Below are 18,020 nucleotides of genomic sequence, written 5' to 3' on the forward strand. Positions count from 1 at the left end.
AGGCACTCCATTAAGAGGCCTGGCTTCTCAGCTTTTCACTGACTGACACTAGAGCACTGGCTGGTAACTGGACGGCACCACCAACGAACAAAATGTCTGGCAGGGGAGCAGCTACCTGAAAAAGTGAACGGTGACTCACGAAAGCTTGTCCCTTGTCCTTTTTGACTGCCACATGCCTACTAACATGGCTTCCCAGCTTGATTCCTCTAAGTATCTTTAGGAGAGGCTGCATGCCAGGAAAAAGGTCCCTCTCCTTGCCTCGGAAGGCATTATTCGGCAGATAACATTGTACAGTTTGCTATAGCTATTGTTATTACATTTTTAACTCTTGCTTTATTATGCCAGTGAAGGTTTCTGAGTTCTCTTGCTTTATACACAGCTATAATCAAATGATACATACAGACATACTCAGCATTAGATGATGTGCTTTCAATCGAGTCTTCACACCCTCAAGCAAGCTGGGCGGTCCTAATGCCACCAATTTTTCACACCAGTTTCTAAGAGTCTCTACTGCTAGTGCACATCCAGAGAGAGAGCCAGGGTGCCTCGCCACCTGCCTCCCTTTGCATGAATGCTGGTGATGCAAACTCATTGGGGGCAGCCAGGATTCGTTTCTGGCCAAGCAGGGCTCTTCCTGTCATATGACAGGAATGGCAGTCTTCAAGCAAAGGTTGGATACACACTTTTCTTGGATGCTTTAGGATGCTTCGGGCTAATCCTGCGTTGAGCAGGGGGTTGGACTAGATGGCCTGTTTGGCCCCTTCCAACTCTATGATTCTGTGATGACTGTGATGTCACATTAGCTCCTGCTTGTAAAATCAGTGGCCCTTATGCTGCCATCTCAAGCAGTGTGTTTAAAAGGTGGGTTCCAGGGACGGGAAGATCGGAGGACCGTGCTTTGACATAAACATTGCTTGCTTTTTGCCAGCTGAGGAAAAATAAAACTAAATAAAGGCTTGGAAATGGAAGCCAGAAGCAAAACAAAAGGAAATGTTTATCATCTGGTCCTTTCTGCACAGTCAGGTGTATTCAAAAACCAACTTGTCACCTCCTGTTTAGCGCTGGAGAATATGCAGTGATTCCCTCTTCCAGCTCGCTTCACACTCTCTGGAAATAGAAACCTAACGTGCTTTCAGCATATCAGTATCAGGGACTATCAATAAGTATTAACATTGAGCTAAACTTTGGAACAAAGCTCGCTTCACACTCTCTGGAAATAGAAACCTAACGTGCTTTCAGCATATCAGTATCAGGGACTATCAATAAGTATTAACATTGAGCTAAACTTTGGAACAAAGCACTTCAGAGGGCCTTCCGTCACACAAGCGCCATAGCAACTACAGTCCAAGTAAGCTATCCTTTGGCACTGACACAATAAACTACAGCTCCCTGAACAGACACTGGAGATAATAAACTCTAACCAGAAACCTACTTTTGAAAGATCAATAGTTTCTGATCTTAACACCTGCATTTTTCATCTCCATGAAACAAAGGCTGGCACAAATTGAAACAGGGTTCTCACACATGCTGATGCATATATATCCAAACAAATCTTGTTTCTTTCACATTCAGCGAATGATGGGATGCTAAAAATTGATAGAGTGTCAGTTCCATTTATTTCCAAAGGACAGAAGAATGGTAATTCAGGAGAAGGGCTGTGGCTCAGAGGCAGGATATGTGCTCGATACACAGAAGATCCCAGATTCAATCTCTGGCATTTCCAGTTAAAAGGACCAGGAAAGTAGGAGGTGGGCCTGAAACCCTGGGAAGCCACTGCCTGTCTGAGTGGACAATGCTAAACATGATTGTCTGCTATGACTGAGTATGAGGCACGTGTTTTCAGTACTGCAAACCATCTTCTACGGTTACTTCACAATTAGTTGAAAACAGTTTCAATGAGTTATGGCAAGCTAAAATAAAATTATAAAACACTGCCTTAAAAGCATATCACATCATTTTAGAAGAAAAACGTTTCAGAGTCCGCCCGTCCCCCCATTCTATCAGCCTCCAAGCTAATGGTGGGGAGGCCCCACAACAGGTGTCCTTCTTATGTATTCTGCCATTGCACTTCTGGCTACGTCAGAGAACCCCCCTCATCTACCCCTGCTTTCCCAATAATAGGAAAATGTGACTTCCTAATTTATTGAAAGACAAGCAAGGACTGGAATGGGACACTGCTGGAATGCCCTGGGGGTCTGCCCTGCAAATACTAACTCTGGCCAACATAGCTTCTGAGATATGACAAGATCTGGCCAACTGGGCTATCTAGATCAGGGAATTTTTTTAAATAGAAAAATTGCCATGTTTGTTTTGTTCAAGGTCTTTTTCTCCTTTAAAAGGGGGGAGGCATCTAAATGTTATATTTACCTTCATTCTTTTTCTTTTCTCTTTCTGTCTTCTCTTGAAATTTTCCTAAAGTTAAGAATATTAGAAAATGAATAAAAAATGACAAAGAATCTTTTAAAAATATAGAAATTTTTATACTATACTGGAATAGTATTAAAAGTGGATGGACATGTAACTGTTACTGTTATAGTGTATAAATAAATAACAGGAAAGCTAATAATGAACAATTTATTGAGAATAGTACTGGTGTCATATTACACATACACACATTTGTATCATCTTTCCTTCTTCAAAGAATGCCATATAAATTCCACTAGAATTCTATTAAGCACACACACACAACCACTCAACCAACAATACTCAACAACATCCATTTCCTATCCACAGGCTTACCCAATATATGGCTCTCAGCACAGCTTTCAACAACACAACTAAAGCATCAAACAAACAAGCACAAAGACATTACAATGTAGTGTGCAAGAAGCAGCCCTATTTACAAATTATAGTGAACATATGTCCAAGCTGTGTATACTTGATTGTTCTTCATATTGAGTATATCTCATGTTACATTCAGTGCATGTACTGTGGATGTGTGGATGTGTGATTTATACGTTTATCCAGGAACTGGTCCTTGGTTTCACCGGTAAAGCAAATATATACTAACTCTTCCTTACAAGTAAGGCCATTCCCACACTAGGGATGGCCAATTGGACTCAGATAAGCCAAAAGTACCCAAATCAGTATTGATTCGGGTATTTTTTGACCTATCCAAGATTAACTGCCCTCCCCCTGAATTTGAATGGTCCAAATCAGAGGTGGTAAAAAATGTGATCCAGCAATTGAGCCATTTAATTGCATCTCACCCCCCCCCACACACACACACACACACACGCAGGCAGTGCCTGAAAAGGTGAGGGAAGGGAGAGAGTGGTGTGCCTACCAGCTGATAAAACTGTGGGGAGGATTTAAAGGGAGCAGGCGATGTCTGCTCCCTTTAATGCTGCCCCCACTTTCTCAGGCAGCTTTACATAAGGTGTGCAGTAGGGAGGGATTTAAGGGAGCAGGCAGCTGCATAACAGCTGATAGTGACACTGTGCCATTTGCTCCGTTTAAATTCCTCCCAAGCTTGGGGAGGCATGGGCTGTTGTTATCAGCTGTTAAGTAGCCACATGCTCCCTTTAAATCCCTCCCCCCACCTTCGCAGATAGCTTTGTCTGCAAAGGTGGGGCGGGGGGGGGGGGGAATGCATGTGCAAAACCCCAGAAACTTTTCGAACATATTAGACATATGTATGGGCGTGAGGCCCATTTTCCCTTTGGGGCCCAGTTTCTCAGAGGAAGCCAAAGAAAAATATGTCTTCTGCAGTTTTGGTTCATATTCTGAAGGTTTGACATCTGGCATAAGGGGAAATCACAAGGCGTCTCCCCCTCCAGCTAATGGTTCTGGGGGAATTCAAGATGTACGTAGAATTCCCCTCATACGGGTCATACTTGTAACTTTACAATATCCATTGCACTGTCCCAAGTTGTTTTGTGCCCTACACACAAAGAAAGGGGGGAGCTGCTAAACTGAATTTTCTGTACTGAGTAGCTCATGGGTGATCTGCTTCAGGAATTAAAATTGAAATCTTTGTCATGGCATAGTCATTTTCTGCTTAAGGTCCAGTTGCTGTCGACTCATCAGAAAACAAAAAATAGTGAAGCAATTTGTAAGATTCGTTGGAAATGTATTTTATTTCATGCAAATTGGTCTATGGAGATGTTCAAACCACACTGGGTTTAGCTGCTTAAAAAAAGGAATCAACACACGGACACACAACCAGCCAAGTTTCACCTCATCATCTTTTCGCTTCTTAAAAATGCTGTCTTCAACCTCGCCAACAGCTAACATGATCATCTGTACTCTTTGTAGGTTGACAAAGCCATTTTCTGTAAGGTATCCCTGTAAATTGTAAAATAATCTAATTAACTTTCTTCCCTATAGTCCACAAATTCTTATTAAAATTTAAAGGGAAAAAGAAAAAAAGCTTACCCCAGTTTTGTGCACAACGTTTTTATATATATTCACAAGACGATCGATTGCTCCTTCCCTGTAAAGCAATATTTTATACATCACAGAAAAACAACATTCAACCTTAAAAAAAGCCCTTATGTGGGCTGAACCAGCCTTTAACTAGCAGACCATTGTGTGTGCCACTCGCCATTCTTCTGCCTAAGGAAGCAGAGCTTCCTACTTCCAATATAGAAAAAATTATGCTTCTGTGTAACCAATGTTCTTTGGATGGTTAATCATCCAAAGAATACTGGTACAGTCCACCATGTTGATTCTGTGTTTTCAGGGAAGCAGCAGTTTTGGAACATTCTGAAGTTCTAGACAAAGTAACAAACTCTCATTCCCAGAAATTCTGCATCCCTGGGCATGCTCCAGGAAACCAGAACTGTTTTCTGCTCAGCTTTTCAGACCCCTTCCCCCACAGCTCAACCAAAATGACAGGAAGTACCAGCAGCTAGGAAGAAGGGAAGTTACGGCGGTGTCGTGACTCAGTGGGAAGTCGTCTGAATGGAAAATAATTGGGACCAAAAGAGGAGGAGACTCTGATGCTGAAGTAGTAGGACATGATGAAAGGGGACATCCTTCAACTTCGACAGAGAGATAGAACAAGGGAAAGAGGCTAGTCATCATTAGTTTTCATGCACACAACGGTCAGGCAGCGTGGAGGTGGCCACTATAATTGCTTTGCTGCTGCTGCTGCCCGTTGCTGCTGATTGCGGCTGCTGCCGCTTGTGGCAGCGGCAACCAACCAGGGGACTCCAACAAAGGGGCCAGGCAACCCCAGGCGACCCCTAGGTTGAGAACCACTGATATAGACAATGTCACTGAGAGGAGGCAGAAATGAGGATTTGCTTGTTTTTGCCTTGGAAAGCCCAGACTGCCACCCAGTTTGGAGCTAAGTCTGTGAAGTGGAAGGCATAATTTTGCTGTTGCACCCTAAATAATTTTTCTAGCTGTTCTCAGGGTCATTAAATGTAGGTGATACAAAAAATCTTTCACTGTCATCAGAATAATGGCAAGCATATCCAAAGCTGTAGCCAATACAGCATGGAATGGAACCAGCTCATAAATTGGGTCGTTGCTTCCGTCTCAGAGGCAGGCATTTAACTGGCTCCACCTAGATCCAGATATTCTCTTGAAGGGGAGGACAGGCTGGGACCCAAGAAACTACATTAGTGACAGTGCCAAATTCCATAGGGACCAGCGGAGGAAGTGAGCTTGCCCAGCCTGGATTTACTGCTTTAATTGGATTTACTACAATTTACTGCTGCACAGACCATCAGGAATCTGGGGATGATACTTGATACCTTCCTTTCTATGGAGGCTCAAGTCACCAAAGTAACTCAACAGGCATCTTTCTATCTATGCCAGGCTAAGCCTGGTCCCAGATCACTTAGCTACAATCATCCATGCAATGGTCACCTCCAGATTAGACTTCTGTAACTCGCTCTACGTAGGCCTTCCCGTGTCCCTACTTGTCCCTATCCTTGTCCCTACATCTGGTCCAAAATGCAGCTGCCAGAGTCCCCACTAGAACACCATGGAGGGCTCATATATGCCCTGTGCTTAGGCAGCTGCACTGGCTTCAGTGGAATATCGGATTAGGTTCATGGTGCTGGTTTTGACCCTTAAGGCCATTTGCTGCCTGGGCCCAGTGTACCTAAGGGACCGCCTCTCCAAATATGTCCCCAAAGAGCATTACGTTCTGCCGATTCCAACAGGCTGATAATCCTGGGCTTGAGAAAGGCTTCAGTGGACTGAAACATCTGGATGTCCAATGGATCCCCAAAATTCAAATGAGTAATGTGAACTGGAGGTCCTTTTTCACCAGTGCTGCAATTGTGGCCAAGCCATTGCACCATTCACACATTTTTTAAAAAGAGACCACAAATAGATGCTGACAACATCCACCTAGCTGACCACCCCCCCCCCCCCCAGCAACCCTACTCCTGCTGGACAAAGGCTAACATTCCTAAAGCAAGAAACTGAGAAGAACGTTTTGGGAGACATTCCAAGCAAAAGAAAAATGAGTGAGAAACCCCCCCCCCCCATTGTAACATGCACAGAGAACTAAAACTCTCTCCTCATGGGAAGCACCAGTACTTTAGAGCACCAAAATGTTCCAAAGCTGTATGAACTAGTTTGTGGGATGACTCAGGCACCAAGAAATAGAACTCTGTTTCTTAAGGGACAAAATCCTATCCTTACTCTTCTTGTCTTTCTTCTTGTGCAAAGTATGACAACCTTTTCCCCCAACCCCCAGTTTAGACTCAGGGATCAATGCATGATGCAAGTATGACAACCTTTCTAGGCGTGCTGGGAGGGGGCTCTTAACCACTAGTGTCTTAACTCCTTTCTTCCTTATGGCTAAACCTGAACCCAAGTCTTTTTGGAAATTGACATCACAGCAGCCTTCTTCTGTTTGCAAACTAGTCGTCCACACAGTTATTTAGGCAAACCACTGTTGCCCAGTTGCCCAAGCCCTACGCTACCAAGGACATTCAGAAGTTCAAACGGTACAAGACAAATCAAGATTTAAAAAAAATGATTTCCATGAGATGCGCCGTGTGCACCACCAAAGCACATCATATACAATTAAATTCATCAGCATAAGTCAACACATCCTTTCCCAGCTCTTGGATCATGTGGTCACCAGAAGAACCCTTGGCCTCAATTCAGTAGCCACCTGTCCACCTTTGTGTGCACCACCAACTGGGGCAGGGGCTGGGCAAGATCTGACATCACATGGAAATTCCCTCCTCAGTCAGGGTGGATGAGCCCTGGACCACAGCACAGAGACTCCTCAATACTAGAACACCACACATAAAAGTCCTCACACACAAGGCCACTATTAGACACAGAACCGCATGCATTGACAAAGTCATCTCAATAACTAACTTTTTGCAATTTTACTGGGCCTGGAATAAAGTTGCATGGCTAGACTCCAGAATAAATGTATGCCTAAAGGGAAGCTTCTGGGTTTTTTTTTTAATTGCAGTAAATCACTTCTGAAACTTTGAAACTGGAGTATGACAAGGCACAGAAGCCTGCTGTTACACAGGTAAAAAACCCACTGTACAGATTCAGGCACATCAAAAGAAGCTGTTTAGGACCCATCCTGTACCTGTAAAGGGGTTTAGCATACCTTGGGTATGAGTATGCCACCTTGGGGATTCTATATCGTTGTTAAGGTGACATATAAATGTTTTAAATAAAATAAAAAATAAAATAAATACCTGATCTCTAATGAGGGCAAGTGTGGAAGAAAGTCATTTCCCACAAAGAAACACATGAACACCCAATCATCGATACTTCTTTCAATATCAAAAGCAAAAGGCAAACTGGCCATCGTCAGCTCTTTTTCCAAATACTAGAATTATTTGAGAGAAAGGAGAGAGAATACATTTCCATTAACATCCATGGACTTGCAACGTGCAACTGATCTTAGCCATACTGATCTGGATGTAAGGTGACTCTACTCTGAGGATGAAGGACCGCAGCCCTGGCTCAAAAACATTTCACTTACTTCTTTCAAAACACATAGGCGGATAAAAATAAATTCTTGCTCCTGGCCAGGAGGACTATCTGCAAACTGATCGTGCTGCAAAGAGAAAGGAAGGGAGAGATTGGAGTTGTGTGCAAACTCTATTTTGGAAGCACCTTGTCTCCATCTTGCACACAAACGAAAGGAATTTTAATCAAGCTATAAGCTTTCTCCATTTCTGGCCCACAATGTTTGTACATGCATCCCACTGATGATGACGCACTGATGCCCCATAGCATGCTGTCCCCCAGGGGAGGGGGTAGAAGGGAAAGGGCTTGCCTCCAGATGGCGGAAAGGGCCATCAGCCCTCGCAAGGGTTTCACTAGCAGAGGTGGTTGGCCATTGTCTGCCTCTGGCTAGCAGTCCTGGACTTCCTTGGTGGTCTCCCATCCCAGTATTAACTAAGGCCAACCCTGCCTCCTTTCCAAGATGTGATTAGATCAGGCTAGCCTCGGGCATGCAGGGCAGGGCAGGCTGCCTCTTACCACTCCATTAAGCCTTCCTCCAAAGTAGCCCTACTAATAGAAGCAGACTCCTTGTAGAAGAAGAAGGCTTTAAACCTGCCTAAGCAAAGAGGTAGGAAGCAGGTCACTGTTTACTTCCTCCATCTTCCTTCCCCTCCAAATAGACAGGTATGTCTGGGTAGTTTAATCCTTGAAGCCACTCAAAAATACAGGTAAAGGTGTACACTCGGGAGGCCACTCAGTAAACCCTATAGCCCACTAAGGATATCTTTAGGCCCCCCTATCATTTCACTCTTTGTGAATTATACACTAGCTCTCATGAAAGAATCAATTCAACCATTCAGCATATACCTCTCCTTGCTTTTCTTTTGGCAAGCCCTGGCAGTCCTTAACTTCATGTCCAAATTGGTTGCAAAGACCACATGGTTTCGGTTTATTAGGCTTGAATTCTTCTCTGATTATAGTAAAATTGGGTTCATGAGTAGCTAATCCAAGCATAATGAGGTCAGCTGCAGAAGAAAACAAAGCCAAAGTCCAACACTGAAGTGCCTGAGTACACCATGACCGCAACAGTTCAGTTCTATTGATCCTCCAAACCACAGTTCACAGACAAAAGCACGCATACACATTAAAGCTAGATAGAAATAAGGAGGGGACCTTAGGCTCATGAGCTATTCCTAGGAAAAGCAAATGACCAGTTCAGGAGAATTGAATTTTTTTTTATTGGAACCCCCTAATTGACTTACCAGATCAAGAGGGAGAATAGAAAAGTTGTGATTTTGGAACAGAACTTTCAATTAGATGCCAAAGAACGGGAATGGACTAAGAATAAATGCTTTAATTTTAAACTGTTTAATCTACTACAAATCATTGTGATTTCTCAAGTGTGTCTGAGAAGCTGAAATCCTGCTGACCCCAGCCACAGCCTGACTTTACCTGGTGTTCCGGAAGAATGGGGCAGTGCTGCGGGATGGATGGCAGCACATCCCAGGGAAACATCCAGACAAGTCAAGATGGGCGCATCGCCGGGTCCCACAGGCGACGATGCCCGCGACGATGCCCTCCCCAAAGGAAGAGAGGTGGGGCTTAGTGGCAGAAGGGGAAGCAGGAGGGAATGGCATGGGATTGGCGTCCGGAAGTGGCCATGAGAGCCAGGTGCCGGTGGCTTCAGTTATTGTGCGCTCTGCGAGTGAACTCAGGACAAGTCAGATAACAGATGCTGGCTGAGCAAATAACAAAGTTGACAACACGAGGGTAAAAGCACTGTGTATTCTTCAGTCATCTTCAACAAGCTCAAAATTCAATGCCTGACTCAAAAATGTCCAGGCCCACCATCTTTCAACAAAAGAATTGAGCACGAAGAGTGCCATACGGGGCCATATGGTCACACTTAACCAGTCCAACCTCCATGGGGACTTACCATCAGCTCCACACAAACAATGGTGAGTGTTTGGGTCATGGTTTGGTTGAGCTAAACGAAAAGGAGGGGAAAACAGATTAATTGCCACTCTCCCGCCTCCACCAGAAGAATCCCCCCCCAGTGTAGAGATCCAAATGGATTTACCTCGTTGCCTCCGTATGTAATCCATGATTTTGTGTTCGCCTTCACCTGGAGCGCTTGCGTCAGATAAAATAACCTGAGAGAGAAGGGAGAGACATAAGCAAAGAAAACAAAACACAAAACCATAGGACACAATAGGTTGCAACACTCACTAGAGAACTTCTTTGCTGCCCAAAGTGTGGACAATTGGTATGGATTCAAACCAGAGGCAAACCACCCATATTCACTAAGTGTGAAAGATGATTATTCTCAATTAATTCCCAGAGCAATATGCAATAACTGCAGAACTGCCCAGCTTCCTGCCTTTCCCTTTGTTAGGAACAAGGCCCACTTCTCTCTCTAGGCCAGGTGAATGTGGCCTCAATATGGCGGCAACAGGAGGCCGAGCCAGCCACAAAATAATTTCATTTCCTTCATTTCTTGTGTAGTGATGGAAGCTGCAGCTAAAGCTTGGTATCGTGGTTAGGAGTGCGGACTTCTAATCTGGTGAGCTGGCTTTGATTCCCAACTCCCCCACGTGCAGCCAGCTGGGTGACCTTGGGCTCGCCATAGTACTGATAAAGCTGTTCTGACCGAGAAGGAATATCAGGGCTCTCTCAGCCTCCCCTCCCTCATAGGGTGTCTGTTGTGGGGAGAGGAAAGGGAAGGTGACTGTTAGCCTCTTTGAGACTCCTTTGGGTAGAGAAAAGCGGCATATAAGGACCAACTCTTCTTCTTCTTCTTCTTCTTCTTCTTCTTCTTCTTCTTCTTCTTCTTCTTCTTCTTCTTCTTCTTCTTCAGCAAGAGAAAGCAAAATTGATGGTTTTGCTTTCCCCTACTTGGAAGAGGAAAGGGAAGGTGATTGGAGGCCGTTTTAAGACTCGTTTAGGTAGAGAAAAGAGGCATATAAGAACCAACTCTTCAGTAGTATCAGGGCTCTCTCAGTCTCCCCTCCCTCACAGGGTGTCTGTTGTGGGGAGAGGAAAGGGAAGGTGACTGTTAGCCTCTTTGAGACTCCTTTGGGTAGAGAAAAGCGGCATATAAGGACCAACTCTTCTTCTTCTTCAGTAATATCAGGGCTCTCTCAACCACCCCTCCCTCACAGGGTGTCTGTTGTGGGGAGAGGAAAGGGAAGGTGACTGTAAGCCTCTTTGAGACTCCTTTGGGTAGAGAAAAGCGGCATATAAGGACCAACTCTTCTTCTTCTTCATTATTAAAAACTTGCACAGCCCATCAAACCTCCAACAGCCCTGCCCATTTCCCAAAAACCCTTAGCAGGCACCAGAAAGGTTTGGCAGGTGCCAAGGTGCCCTTGGGTAGCACACTGAGGACTCCTCCCCTAGGCAATGATGATGTTTCCAGGGTTCCCCCTACCTATCTATCGTGGCAGGACCACACCCTCCCTTCCTTGGTGCAAGTGTATCGGGGGGGGGCAGTTCAACAGAGCCCACAGGGACTGCCCATTCTAAGGGAGCAGAACAGTGGATGCACCTCACATGGTGACACTTTTTGAAGGTATACTTCAGCCCCTCCTCCTGATGGTAGGCTGTGATACGGAATTCCATGGAAGAAGTCTCAATTCCATCAAGTCAAAGTATCTATAGATTACCTTGGATCTTTCTAAATTACTTTGGATCTTTCTCAACTACCTTTCTAAAACAGGAACATCTCTTTTGAAATTATAACCTAAAGTATTTTTGGTTTTTCAAAAGCTTTCTATGCTCAGATCCATACAGAGGAAGCACACAAACAACTATTTAGCATTGCAGAACCTGGGTAGTAAGAAGTATGCAACTTACAGTCAGGTTTTTCCACCCTGGGTCATTGTTTAAGCGATCAGCGACATAATAGCGAAGACATTTTGCCAGATTGTCCATAAATTCTGTTCCCTAAAACAAGAATACGGGGAATTCAGCATGTGATTTAGATTGGAGGTAGGCAAGGACAGTGCACATGTTGATCCTCCGTGTCCACTGGCTGGAGCTCTTTTCAAAACAGCAGCCTCGGAAGCAGAGCCAGCTGCCATGACCCCTGTGCCTGTATAAATCCACCTAGAGATAAACTACAGATCTCAGGAAAAAATGAGTTTTAGAGCCCCTCCTGCTATGGAATCTCCAGAAGAAGCTGCCACCCACACCCAACACACGCCCACCATAAACTGTTGATGTCCTTTGGGGTCTTCACTCAAAGCCTGGCAAAGCAAAAAGAGAATGAACAACAGCAGCCCTAATGCTGACAGAGGGTGAGAGGAAAGCAAGAGCAGGCTCCTCTGCACAGGCACTCTCAGACGCCTTTGCTGCTGCGGTTCTATCTTCCTGCTCTCACCTCACCTCTAGCAGCAGCCCTGGAACTTGAGATACACCTCTCTTATCCCTGCTATAATATTATCTGTAAACCGCTCTGCGGTATTAAATAAAAGGCTAAGGGCTAAGTGGCCCAGCATTCCACTGCCGAGCCACTCACGCTGCAGCGCTGACCGCGCTGCAGCCACCTCTCCAGGGCTGCATTCTCGCTGCCGCCCCAACCGGGGGCCCAAACCACGCAGGTGCCCCGCCCCGCGCTTGCATGGCTGCCTGCACCATTGCACCCCCGCCTGCATGGCTTCCACCGCTGCCAGCTGAAACAGGACCCAGACGCCTCACACACACCCACTCAGGTAGGCCGCGGCGGGGGGGGGGGGGGGGAGGAGGCAGCGGCGACGGCTCACAGGCCGGCCCATGCCTGGCCTCGGGTGCGGGGACGGGGCCCGGGAGGTGCCCTGCCCAACTCACAAGCCCTGCTAGCGCCCGCTGTATTTAGAGTACAGCAGGCTTAGTTTCTAGTTATTATTATATTTCAATTTATTTCCTGCCACTTCCAGAGCCGGCTCGTGGTGGGTTACTCTTCTCACATGTGTCACTCCACAGTGATGGCAGAGCCAGGAAAAGGGAAGAAACAGTGTCCCCCTGAGCTCCGGCATCGTCCGCTGGAGGACCACTGGGGCACATGTCATGCTAAGTGGCCGCAAGGCAAAGGGTACATACCGGAGTAATGCAGTTGCTATCAAATCTTTCTTTGATTTCTTCTGGGGGAAGAAAACCACCTTTAAAAAAAACAACCAAAGAGTTTAAAACGAAACACCAAGAAAACGCTGGTCTCCCTGCTAAAAAAAACAACAACAAAAAAACAGCAATGCTCCATCCAGAACAACAATCCCCTAACAGAAATACATCCCCTTGAAGGTTTTTAAGGCGGCAGCTTACTATTATAATTTAGCTAATACATGTTAATTTAAAACATTTAAAAACTGTTGTCCATGTAACTGAATTACTTGTATATTTCTTGTCATTGCCCACCCTGAGCCAGCTGGGAAGGGCGGGTATAAAAATAAAGTTATTATTATTAGTATGACTATCACATTTGTATACTGTGTTTCCCCCAAGGAACATGTACAGTTCTCCTGCCTTCACTTTATCTCAGCAACCTTGTGAAGTAAGCTAGGCTGTAAGGGAGTGTCAGGGCCACCAGAAAGCTTCAATGCAGAGAAGGAATTTGAACCTGGGTCTCACCACTCTAATCACTGTACTCACACTGGCTTTTGACAAAGTTAATTACAGGCAGGATGTGTGTTCATGGAGTTACAAATTCAATTTCATTTATTTCAAAACCCAAACTTCTGCTCTTCCCATTATTGGTCCAGTATATGAATTGTTTCTGTCCTGTTAAAAGTTAGGCCATGACCTCTTATTTTGCACGTTATTCTGTTTCTGTCACAGGAAGAATTACAGCATGTATAGAACTCTGAAGCTCTTCTGGTTTCCACTTTGGACTGCTCAGGCGCTGTCAAACAGACCTTCACAATCATTAAAGGGTTAGAAACTCAGATTTTCAGGAAACGAAGTCTGGCAGTTAGTAACTCATTTGTACAGGGTTCCTGTATTCCCAATGGGATCACACTACAGATACAAACATCCCTAAGAGATCGGAGAAGTGGGCATTGCAAAATCATTCATCTCACAAGTCACTTGCCATCTGCACTACTTCATGCGCCATGCGCGGCCCTGGTTCCCTCTCCCCGCCCTCCCGCAGTAAGAAGCTTCCCGTTCCGCAAGCTTTTACTGCGGGGGGGCGGGGAGAGGGAGCCGCGGCCCGATGCCCGCAGGTTGGGGACCACTGTTTTATAAGACACAAGTCCCTCTGAGACACCAAGTTACTGATATATGTCTGGATACCTTTCCCCAAGATTTCTTCCCTTATCTTCTGTTTCTCTTCTGCAGTTTCTACTCCTTCCTTTGAGGCTCTAAATCTTCGGGATCTTTGCTGGTTCATTTTTGCTCGGGGAGCCTAAAAAACAAAAACAGCATTAGGCTCAGCACCATGGTTGACAATTTGTTCCTCCAAAACCAAAAAAGGAACACAATCCAACCTTTACAAGTGGGAACTCAGAAGTTGAGCTGTACAATAAAATAATATAGAAACGGTGATTATTTATTATGGTGCACAATTTAAAAACAGAATAAAAGCTACATAAAAACTATACAGAACTAACTGCACATAAGACCAAATGCGTTTCGACCCTACTGGGTCTTCCTCAGTGGTCAGAATTATAACAATACACTCTATATACAAAATCTAAACTCATTATGAAGTGTAGCTGAGTGGGATCTGTAGATTATGGCTCCAACCAATATGTAAATTTTTGACTTTTTGGAGACCACCTCCTATGGCACATGCCTACGCTCACTACTTGTAGATTATGGCTCACCACTCTTCGCTATCATATAATTCTGTGCTGAGAGTGTATCTCATGTGCATTAGAAATCTTTTTAGACATCTTTTTGGTCTTCAAAAAGTCAAAAATTTACATATTGGTTGGAGCCATAATCTACAAGTGAGATTATGAATAATCTCAAGAAAATTAGGGTTTGCCTGTGAAGGCAAACCCTAATTTTCTTGATCCACTTCAGAATTTGTGTTGCTGGCTACAACCTCCTCCTGAACCTCCCCCTCCTCCTTCTTCTTGGCTCTTTCTCTCCTTACTGCTTTTTCACAAGCAGTGTTATCCACCAATGTTTCCCTCCCCCTCCTACCTTTACAAGAACAAAGAAAACCAGCTCCCTGCCTCCTATGAACTTGCTAAGGTGCAACAAACACAAAAAGGACAGACTGATCTTGACAGCCTGAGGAGTTTTGTGATGCTATGTGGGAACCCAAAGGAGAGCACTGACCCCACTGGGAAATCCAAGAGGGGCTTCAACCCCATTATGCCTCCCTCAAAGTTGACATCCCTGTATACATTTTAATGTTTTGTTTTGATGCTTTCGTTTTGTAAGTTATCTCTGGTAGGTTCCTGGAGAGTTTTATATATAATAAACAAGGAAACACTTCCTTGCTGGGTCCAGGACATGTGGCTGGCTGAGTCTTTTGAAGAAAGTACATTTTATCATTCTCTGACTGGTCTCCAATTCTTTTGACTGAATTTTTTTGAGGCTAGTCAGCAAATCAAATCAATCAATCAATCAATCAATCAACCAAACAACCAACCAACCAATCAATATAGCTGTGACAGAACAACTTCACCAGCTGTGGTTGACCAACTAAAAAGGTAGTTTAATTAATTGTGAGAGTAACTAGAAATACCTACTGAGCAAAGGTAATTTTCATCTGTTGGGGGTCTATGGTAAGATACTGGCTTGAACTGTCATACTTGGCCCCTCCCGTGTGATTTGGGAGGATGATATGTGGCAATTTGAGCTAATGCATTCCTTATTGTAAAACAATGCTCAGCACTGCACTTTGATAAATTAATATCCATTAACGTATAAGCATGTAAAGTATGAATACATAATGGGCACTGAGTATATCAACTGCAAATCTGTAACATTCAACAGAGGCACCCAATGTGGTGTCCGTGGCACTGACTGACCTTTTCTAGGAAGTGATTTGGGCTAAGTAGGGCTATTGCTCAGCAAGACTTCTGAATGGCTACTGGAGATTTTATTGGTTGTGCAGATTTTGGCACCAGCTGCCAATACAGCACAAGAATCTTTCCTGTGTGACTGAAAGCAAGCTATGGCCATCATTTTATGGCTGGCTCCACCTCCTGCAGCAGCCATTTTGTTGTTGCTCCCACCATGATGTGTCAGAATTCCAAAGGTGCTCACAGGTTCAAAAAGGTTGGGGACCCTTGGCTTGTAGGATTTCAAAAGAATGAACAAAGGTTTCCTGAGCACTAAGACCAGCCATCTATTTAGTAAGAAGGACCTGCTCTAAAGAATATTTATTCCAGTTTCCTATAAAAGCCAACCTGGGCCAAGAGAAAGGAGGAAGCATAAATAGTTTAATAAATAAAACTAAATAAATAAGCCTATTTTAATCTTAAATATTCTTAGAATATTGTATCTTTGCGAGACAACAGAGACTATAATCACCACCAACACTGAAAACAGGAGGGGAGATGCCTAAATAAACCAAAAAACTTAGTGGCTTAATCTCCAATGTGGTCCCAATATGCACCACGATGCCCACCGATGTATTTCTTGGGGCTCATTTTCTTCTGTCTCAAAGCAGCTAAACCCCAAACTAAGGTGCCAATCATGGATTTTCTCCATCTCACGGGAACAGGAGGCAATTCAGAAGACCATAAGAAGAATCTCCTTTAACATCTGCAGGTCCCACCCATTTGGAAACAAACACTCCATCCAAAGAGGATACTTAACTAGCAGCCTCCTAACATTCTGTGACTGCCACCCATGGCAGCCATTTTGTGTTCAGTCGCACCTCATAGATGACAGTCCTTTTGTGGTAACTTACCCTGCCTGCCTTCAAAATTTCAGTTAACATAGGGATTCCCAACTTTGTTGAGCCTGTGGGCAACTGGATTTTGAAAACAGGCAGTGGACATCACCACTAAATGGCTGCCATCAAGAAAAGCTAGTTGTAGTACCCCCAGTTTGCTACAGAAAGGCATGCTCATTTTGTCTAGATAGCATCTTCCATTTCCATATTCAGAAAGAATAAATTATACAGTTCCACAGACACATTAACTCAAAAATCTTATCTTCCACACACTGACTAGTGTATTAGAAGCCAAAATGAACTCAACTGGTGCTGATATTCCTCAACAAATGCAACACCTATCTTAAAAACTAAAGGTAAAGGTATCCCCTGTGCAAGCACCGCCATGTCTGACCCTTGGGGTGACGCCCTCCAGCGTTTTCATGGCAGACTCAACACGGGGTGGTTTGCCAGTGCCTTTCCCAGTCATTACCGGGTACTCATTTTACCGACCTCGGAAGGATAGAAGGCTGAGTCAACCTTGAGCCGGCTGCTGGGTTTGAACTCCCAGCCTCATGGGCAAAGCTTTCAGACGGCTGCCTTACCACTCTGCGCCACAAGAGGCTCTTATCTTAAAAACTACAGCCCCATAAAAGAACAACAATTTCTCAAACTTACCACTCCATCTATAGCCATGTAGAGAAGCCGCCTTGGTCTCACAATGTTGAAAAGCCTATCAATGTACTCGAATATGGCCACCATCATTTCGTCTTCATTTTTGGGTGCTGGCCTGCAATATACCGTATCTTTCAATATTACAAACAATACCTAAGGTACATTAATCAATCAAAATGTACAAGACACTCACTTATCTTCAGGATGTGTACAGGGATGGATGATGCCATTCATATCCAAGTACAAGTTATCAAATTCCACTTCATTTGGGTTTGGTTTGCTGGTATCGACTGGAATTTTGATCCCATTGCATTCTTTTGGCTGCAAGCAATACAGGAGGAGACACAGAATGGTCATACATCAACATCATACAAACAACAGAATTAAAGCAAATCAGATGAAAATGTAAAACAAATGCAAACATGTACTAGGAGAAACCCTAGCTGGGTGGGAAAATAAATAAGAAAAATAGGTTTATTTTTGCTGCCACAGACTAATTTGGTCTCTTACCACCCTATAGGAAGGGCACCCAAAAGCTCAATTGGCAATACAATGTATGGACTGGATGGGTCACTGATGTTACCAACCACTTGCCCCCTAGATCCCGGTCCCTCATAGCTCATAAAAAGATTGATGAGAGGAT

General features: G+C 44.4%; 1 protein-coding gene across 1 annotated transcript in view; it reads right to left on the reverse strand.

Annotated features, from left to right (window-relative positions):
• XRN2 (5'-3' exoribonuclease 2) overlaps positions 1-18,020 on the reverse strand; it is an 88,456-nt gene that overhangs the window by 47,765 nt on the left and 22,671 nt on the right. The window contains exons 2-14 of the mRNA XM_077309461.1: positions 17,571-17,698; positions 17,381-17,492; positions 14,158-14,269; positions 12,970-13,028; positions 11,746-11,835; positions 9,971-10,043; positions 9,827-9,877; positions 8,758-8,915; positions 7,925-7,999; positions 7,635-7,768; positions 4,378-4,435; positions 4,180-4,287; positions 2,368-2,412 (exon numbers count right to left, since the gene is read on the reverse strand). Of these exons, the coding sequence (XP_077165576.1) occupies positions 2,368-2,412; positions 4,180-4,287; positions 4,378-4,435; positions 7,635-7,768; positions 7,925-7,999; positions 8,758-8,915; positions 9,827-9,877; positions 9,971-10,043; positions 11,746-11,835; positions 12,970-13,028; positions 14,158-14,269; positions 17,381-17,492; positions 17,571-17,698 (1,203 nt within the window). The remainder of the gene's footprint in view (positions 1-2,367; positions 2,413-4,179; positions 4,288-4,377; positions 4,436-7,634; positions 7,769-7,924; positions 8,000-8,757; positions 8,916-9,826; positions 9,878-9,970; positions 10,044-11,745; positions 11,836-12,969; positions 13,029-14,157; positions 14,270-17,380; positions 17,493-17,570; positions 17,699-18,020) is intronic.

The sequence above is a fragment of the Paroedura picta genome, chromosome 14, assembly GCF_049243985.1.
Source record: "Paroedura picta isolate Pp20150507F chromosome 14, Ppicta_v3.0, whole genome shotgun sequence".
In the NCBI taxonomy this organism is placed as follows: Eukaryota; Metazoa; Chordata; class Lepidosauria; order Squamata; family Gekkonidae; genus Paroedura; species Paroedura picta.